The sequence below is a fragment of the Prosopis cineraria genome, unplaced genomic scaffold, assembly GCF_029017545.1.
Source record: "Prosopis cineraria cultivar Desert tree isolate PC_DT_omini unplaced genomic scaffold, ASM2901754v1 PC1569, whole genome shotgun sequence".
NCBI lineage: Eukaryota > Viridiplantae > Streptophyta > Magnoliopsida > Fabales > Fabaceae > Prosopis > Prosopis cineraria.
Genome location: NW_026556894.1, coordinates 1 through 8,402, shown reverse-complemented (window position 1 = coordinate 8,402; position 8,402 = coordinate 1). Strand labels below are relative to the sequence as shown.

Sequence of the window (8,402 nt, the reverse complement as noted above, 5' to 3'; positions counted from 1 at the left end):
GAGAAGCTGTATTGCAGCGAAGCTGAAGGCGAGTTTCCTCAGTTGATTAGGGTTTTGCGCAGAGTTGTGAAGAGGGAAGCCATGAGCAGGAGCTTGGGAATACCAGTGAAGCTACTTCACGAAGCGACTGGTCATGTAGTCACCGTGGAGCTCAAGAGCGGAGAACTCTACAGAGGAAGTATGATCGAGTGTGAAGACAACTGGAATTGCCAACTCGAGAACATTACCTACACTGCCAAGGTACTTCTCGTTCGCACTAGTGTGTAATTCTACTTCTGCATTTAATTACTTGTCACCGCAATGTCATTCATGTATGTTTGGGTTTTGGGTTTTGTTTTAATTGCGTAGAGCTTGGATTTCTGATCAGTTAATTTTGACCTTAGTAGTAAATTTGATGTCGAGTTTTCTGAACCATATGAGACGCCATCTATGAAGAAAAACACATATACGTTACCTCAGAAAGAGGGATTAGGAAGGAAAGATAGGAAGTAATTGAGGGATCACTAGTCATTTGGTTCCTTCTGTATGGCTGTGAGCTACCATACTCTGTGGCAGCAAATTTGAAAGTTTACTCAATGCATTTTGAAGAGATATCTTCGCTGTACAAGATAATTCAAATTATGTGATTTCGATCCAATCCCCTGCTGGTTTTTTATCAGACAAGTTAATGTTATTATCTTGAAGGCTAGATTTAATCCAGAGTAGACTATAATAAACATGGTTCAACTGAAAAGAACGAAGATTTAAGCTGTTAAAAGGTTGATCATCGACATGGTAATTTGTCGGGCATTTCCACTTCCCTTTTCTGGGACATGGCTAGAAGCAAAATCCAAGTTGTATGAAATTTTGGCTATGAATTTTGCTGTCTTTAGTTGCACTAAGTTAAATATGAGCATATGCGGAAGTTGGAAAGCTAATGAGCAGGACACGTTAGTTTCATTTAGTCGGGTTTAAATTGAATGGAGGCAATGAACCAAATAAATATGCTATGAGTGTTTGTGTTGATAGTTAATTATTAGTTAGTACAGGAGTAAACATGATTTTAAATATTTCTCAGCATAATTTTTTTTTTCATATATTGGAATTTCGAAATATATCATTACATGCATACTACATGGTGAATTTTCTAAGATAGAGTCCATGGTGTCCAATAACCAATACCTGCCATTTTTGGTTTAGAATTTAGACAGTTTATCTTGGACAATTTTTAGCTTAAGAAATGTGCCAGTTCCTAATTTCAATTTCATAATTAGTATTTAAAATGAAGGTCAGAGGACATTGTTAGGCCGTATGCTATTTCTTCCCCTGCTCCTCTAAATAAAACAATAAAGCCAAATGGACGCTAGGAGGCTGACGTCTTCTAAAGAGTAAAGACAAACAAACCAAAGATCTCCTGTGCTGACATTATCTCAGACTTTGCACAGACATGTACTAATTTGGAACATGCCTAGTGTCAACCTCAGTTTTGTATCCTTGCAGCCTTTCCAGTTTTGTTTATACCATTGAGCATGTACTCATACCGAAAATAGGAGGGGCCTAAGAAAGTGCAATTGAATTTGAAAATTTGTATAGTGGTTCCTTGTCACCAATTTCAACTTTTAATCATGTTTATTAATATTAATTATTAATTTGTTTAATTTAAATGTACACTGAACTTCATTTTATTGTTGATGATTGCCACACATTCCTCAGGATGGAAAAACATCCCAACTTGAACATGTATTCATTCGAGGAAGCAAAGTCAGGTATGAACTATACCTTCGGTGCTTGATTGGATAAAATTTGTATTCTAAAGAAGATTTTACATTTCTGTATGGGAATTGCAAGTGCTCTGAATTGCTGTGGCTTGGGCATTTTGACAGGTTTATGGTCATACCAGACATGCTGAAGAATGCTCCTATGTTTAAGCGTTTGGATGCTAGAATTAAGGTAACTTTGATATCTTTTAGGGATAAAAGACTCATGTTGTATATATGTTAGAGTGTGATTTTTGCTTCTTGAATCTCGTGCAGGGCAAGGGTGCATCACTTGGAGTTGGTAGGGGCAGAGCAGTTGCAATGCGAGCAAAGGTATTTACACTTGCATTCTTAGGCTTTCCTTTTGGCCGTATCCATGATAGATGTGTTTTAATTCCAAACTCGACATGTTTTTCTATGCGTTACACAAAGTGTAAAGAATGAGTCACATTATTCTTAATTTATTCCATGATGATATATACTATCCCCCATCCTTTATATAAGTCATTTTTAACTAACTCATCAAAATCAAGGCAAGATAGTTGAAGTAATAAATTGTCTTACCTTTCTTTTTAGAAGAATTTGCGAGAAGAATTTTCTTTGGAATTGAAATATTACACTTTTTTTTAAGAATTTGCAGGAGGGTATTTTCAGAATTGGGCATCAAAGATTACAAAAAACAAGGGAGAATGACTTACATAAAGGACTGAGAAGAATTTTTAGAATGTGACTAACAATAGAACCAGGGGAGTATATATATTGATGATTGATCATATAGATGTTGTTTGTGCAGGCTCAAGCTGCAGGCCGCGGAGCAGCTCCTGGTAGGGGCGTAGTACCGCCTGTACGGAGATGATTAGCCTTATAGTTACCTTTTCCTATCTGCTTTCCATCTTCCCTCTGCATGCTGAATGTGGATAGCCAAACCAGAAACTTCCATTTTCCCTCTGCATGTTGAACGTTGGTAACCAAGTCAAAGGAGGTGATAATTGAGAAAAAAGAAAGCTAATATCCTGTGTGCTGTTCCACCATCATGTGAGTTCATGCCTTTTTTATTAGTCATCCTCGAATGCTATTTGTTATTGATGTCTGATTTTTCGATGCTAATAGAATATGCTAGTTTACATTACATTTTGAGCTACAAGTTATATTGGAGAGTAGGTACGTCGTGCAATGTGTGTGAATTGATTTACAGTGACATAAAATGTTGGAGGAATGGCGTTTGGGTGATTTGAAAGGGAATTATGAACACTTTTTGATAACTTTATATCTCAGTTCATATATTAAATAAGAATGAGTAGAATAATTTGTACGAACCTAAAGAATTTATGAGCGCTTGAGATACCTTAATTATCTCGAGTATAGACAGATGCACAATCCACAAAACCCCCATAATTTGCAGAGAGTTTTGAGATAATGGAGTAAGTGAAAACTATCGTGTGTTTGTAGTTATTAAATGATCGGTTTATATGGATCAGATCAGTAATCGCTATAATAAATAAATAAATAAAATATATTCCATTATCTTTAATTCAATCAATTAAAAGATAGGGAATAACTAATCACAGTCCACACAAGATCATAAAGATTAATCTGTTTGGGCTTATTAAGTAATGTAAATTTATAAATAAATATTCCAACACTTTTTCCGTCTACTTAAAAAAAAAACAAAAGAAAAATGGTTAATATTATATACTCTCTCTAGTTCTTAATATAATGCTAATTTTAATTTTTTTTTTGGGCTTTAATATAAATCTGGCTTAGTTAGATAGCTACATTAAAAAAGAAGCATGCGTTGCAGTAATAATAATAATAATATGAGAAAAAGAATGTTGGTATGCTATGAGTAAGAGAATTCAAAGTCCAGCTTGATCACTGGGGAAAAAAATATTATCCAAAACTGAGTTTTATTTAATAAATTTGTTAATGTCCTGGATATTGATTTAACAATCAAAGCTTAAAATTGAGACACTATGACAAAAATAAATTTAGAGAATCTGAATTTGCATGTTATTGCAAAGCCATGTTTTTTTTAAAAGATTTTAAAGCCTAATGTTAAGTAGAAAGTAAAAGGATGAGAGTGAGACTCTAATAGAATATTCTTAATAAGGTTAGAAATCGAACTAAAGTATATGCTTTGAAGTATAATTTTTTAAAAGTCATTCTTAAATCTTACATAAGAATTTAAATATAAGAAGTATCATAAATTAATAAAATTATTTTAAAATATCATTGCCAAACTCACGAGTCAATTTGATTGACTTGACAAGTTATAAAATTACTTTGAACTCGAAGTCTCATGTCATTTATAAAAAATATTAATTTATTATATTAAAGTTGTCAATCAATAATTGGAAATTGTTAATGGAGCTGTGCCGTTGATTACTAAGCATTAATGATATCCAGCACTGATTAGCAACTTCAGTGAAAAGCATGAGACTTCAAAATAATTTTATAAGACTATTTTGAATTATTTTTTTATTTTGTGTGAGACTTGAGAGTGGTTTTCTCCTTTTTTAAAAAAAGTTTACAAAGAAACCATTCTATTTTATTATTTAAAATATAAAATGATTAATTATAATTTTGTATTAAATCAAAGCACAAAATCACACACATACACACCATATCATGCGACAGGTACTTGGAGAGCTAATTTAAATACTTCTATATTTGTATTCAATGAGTTGGCCTAAATTCGTTACCAAGTCCTTTCTCATCATTCATCAATGAGCTTTCTAAATTTGTTCCAGATAAGCTTCCAATTAACTACAAGATTAATGAATTTATGAACCATGAAGCATAAGAAAATCTCCACAAAATAAGCTACAAAAACACATTCCTAAAGATCAACACAAACTCATGAAGACAAACAGTACATATATAGATCCAATGAAATCTAAGATCAACACAAATGCTTTAGGCCCTACAGTATCATCTACCTTGATGCAAAATCTAGGAGGATTAGAGTTCGGTACATCTTTTGCATTATTATTTATTATATGCATAGCCAAAAAAAAAAAAAACTAGTTACACACACATTATAATATTATAAAGAGAAAGCATAATTTTTGATCCTTATAGTTTTATCAGGTTTTGTTTTTAGTTCCTTTTTAGTGTTTTTAGTTTCTATGATTTCAAAAAAATTGAATGACCTTTGTTTTTTAGGTCCTTATAATTTTTATTTTTTCAGTGGTTTTAGTTCTTGTAAAGACTAAAAACACTGAAAAAAAAACTACAGAGACTAAAAGTAAAATTCAATAAAATTATAGAGATCAAATATTATGTTTTTGCTATTATAAATTAATAAAACACTAGGAATATAAAATTATGCATGATTATTATTTTTGAGGTCAAATTTGGGACTCCATGGACTATTTGTTAAGTGAAAATATGTACGTATGTATTCGAAACGCGGGAAACCTTTTATGAATTTCTGTTTGAGTTCTCATCCCTGACAATGGTGGAGTACTGGAGCCAAGGGTGCAAATTAATTTAATAATTTTTAAAATAATAATTGTCCTAAAACTAAAATTGTAGTTACATTAATAGATTGATCATTTTTCATTTTCAAAATTATATTAAATAGGTTGATATGGTCTATTATTGTACATATACTTTTTATATCTTATTTAGATTATTAAAATATTACATATTTATTGAGTTTTTGAATCCAAATGTTTTTTATTTAATTTAAAAGGTGCGAAGTATTAAGAGTGAGTAGTGAAAAATTTACACACCCCACTTATAATTTCCCCCAAATAATGCACCCCTCGAGCAAGTGTGGCTCCACACTGATCATTGATATTTGATTGATATGGGTTTGCATGGTGTATTGTGATTCTCTCTATATAGCATTTACAGCAAGAAAATTTTTTTTGGACATATTTAATATGAAACAATAATAACATCGATAATTTTAAAAGATTAAATATATGAATTTACATTTACGAATTTCTCGGTCCTGTAATCGCTCCCATGTCATATGCTTTTTATTAACTACTACAAAATATGTTTATGGAACATTCATTTTAGAGTGCTTTAATAAAAAGTGTTCCCAAAAAAATAATACAAAACCTTTTCGAGTGCTTGTCAGTGACAGCGCCACGAAAACTACATCATACAGAAGTGTTTATTCATATAAGCACTCCTAAAGATATTAAAATAAATTAATAAGTTTATGGGAGCACTTATGCTAAATAAAAGCATTTCTGTAGGATTAAAAAAAAGTAAACAAATAAAAAATAATAAGTCTAATGGAGCGCTTTCTGGTAAGCAGTCCCATAGAACTCAGTTAAAAATATAAAAAAAAAGAATTTATAAAATAAAAACAATAGCCTACAGGACAATTGACATAGTGGAGCGCTTCCATATGTAATAAGTTTTTTTTTTTCGGTTAAAAAGGAAATGAATATTAATTAAACCCCCCGCCCCACAATCAGATATCTTTTGACAGCCCCCCTCCCAAAAAAAAAAAAAAAAATCATCATCTCTTCCTCCCTCTCCCTTATCTCTTTGAAGTCAACACCGTCAACGCCACAATCCAGGCCGTCACTAAAGGTCCATGCCAGAGCACTGTGCATGCTCCATTGTCGTTCTGTCTTCCTCGTTCATGAGCACCGAAGAGTCATGATTCAGAGCCAAATCTCATGCGTCGTCCGAGCTTCCTCTTAACTACTTCAAATGAGTCTCAAAATTGTGTTAAAAAGGCTTCAAAAAACTTGTAATCAGGGTAGACAATCTTTTGACCATAATCATTCAAAGAGGAGAGTTTTGTATATAATGTGTAATATACAAGCATACAACATCAATAAGAAGTTTTATTTGAATACTCGGTTACATGGATTGCATGATACTATTATAATAATTAAGAAGTTTTGTTCAACAATCATGAATGTTTCTCTATGGTTTTCCTCTTGCCTCTCTTCACAAGGTCCAAGCCTTATCCCACTAGATAATGTACAAGCTTAAGTTTGGTATTGTTTAGTAGAAAGAGTGTGACTACCTAGCAAAGAGAGTAGTCATTGATTCATTATTCACACTATAATCAAGTGAATTGCTGCTTGGCATAGTGTTATCTATTCTTGCATGATCCATCTCCAAAGCTAAACATTTTTATAGTTCTTGCAATACATAACTTATTTCTGGCCTTTGAGATGGTGTTGGTAGGACACATGACATTGCTACTTCAATAGCTTTCCATGTTGATGTAACATTGAATTCTCCAGCTAATCTTGGATCAACAATGCCTTGAATATCTCCGCATTCAATTTTAGGTTGAACCCAATCAAGAATGAAAGTATATTCCTGGGACCTGATCTCTTTATTGGAGGCGGCCAATTAGTAGCTGAAGAAGAATCATTTCAAAACTATAAATATCACTTTTCTTATTTAGTTGTCCAGATCATTGGAATCTACACAAGGGATAACAATTAAAGTAGGTTAACTAGATTATTTTGTTGGTATAATATATTGGTTTTAAAATAGTACTTGTAAATGAATTGAAAACTAAATAGTATTTTGTCTTTTGTAGTTATTGAGCAAATATTGTTAATGGTTTTAATTGATATGATAGAAACAACTTACTTAGGACCGATATAAACCCGACGTAGTACTAGCAGTTTGAGTTGATAGAGGAATCTCCTTCATTTGTAAAGGCTCTGGATAGTTCAAAATTAACAATCTTGGCTACCATAAATTTATTTAATAAATGTTGGACGGTTTTAAGTCTCTATGAATTATAGGAGTATGGACCAGTATGAGGATATTCCAATCCTGCATCCAACTCCACCAAATTATTATTTAAGATAGAAAATAACTAATATATTAATAATTAAGCAAGATACATCAATAGTATAATATTTTAATTTGTCACCTTTTGCAGTGTCAATTGCAACTTGAAGTCTCTGATTCCACTTCAAAACATTTGAGTTCTTCTCTGAAAAACATACACACGTCTCTCAACAGGGATTTCAATATAAAATCACATATAATCATACAACTACTAATAGTGTTTGATAAACAAGATCAACTGATCAACTGAATGAGTAGTTTGAGTCCAAATACATTGTACTATATCTTCCTTTTGTGTTCAATAAAAGAGTTTTTACTAAACCATATAAAATTCTATGTGAACATGAAAACCACAAGAGAAATTCACTGTCAATGATATTGCAAAGTTTTAAGCACAAGATATGGCATACCTAAGAGTTGGCGAACGTCCCCATTATCCACATATTCATAAATCAATGCCTTTATGTTGTTCTCATGACAATACCCAACAAGTGAAAATAAGTTTCTATGATGAATAACCGTTAGGAGTTGAGCCTGCAAAAATCAAGAGTTTGCTCCATCATAACTTAAGAAGATTGATCTCGTACCCAATTTGCATATACGTTTGTATGGGTACGTATATATGAAGCTTTCAAAATCATGATATATATGACTTTCATGTCTAATCTCAGATTGAAATTCTTGTATCCTTGCTTTGATGATGGAAAAGTAAATTGACTGCAAACTTGAGAACCATCTTCCAAAGTACCAAGGTAAACTTTCCCGAACAAAGCATTTTGAGATTGTCAGTGATATCTAGAACATGTGAGTAAGAGAACTCTCGATTCTTTTGTTTTAGAATTTCCATTTCCGGGGATTCTGTTGACAGATCTGCAT

General features: G+C 32.2%; 1 protein-coding gene across 1 annotated transcript; it reads left to right on the top strand.

Moving 5' to 3' along the window:
• On the top strand, positions 1-2,865 carry LOC129300398 (small nuclear ribonucleoprotein SmD3b-like). The gene is made up of 5 exons (XM_054938962.1): positions 1-240; positions 1,693-1,745; positions 1,863-1,929; positions 2,013-2,069; positions 2,530-2,865. The coding sequence occupies exons 1-5, from the start codon at positions 82-84 to the stop codon at positions 2,590-2,592; spliced, it is 399 nt and encodes a 132-aa protein (XP_054794937.1). The 5' UTR covers positions 1-81; the 3' UTR covers positions 2,593-2,865.
• The last annotated feature ends 5,537 nt before the right edge of the window (positions 2,866-8,402 follow it).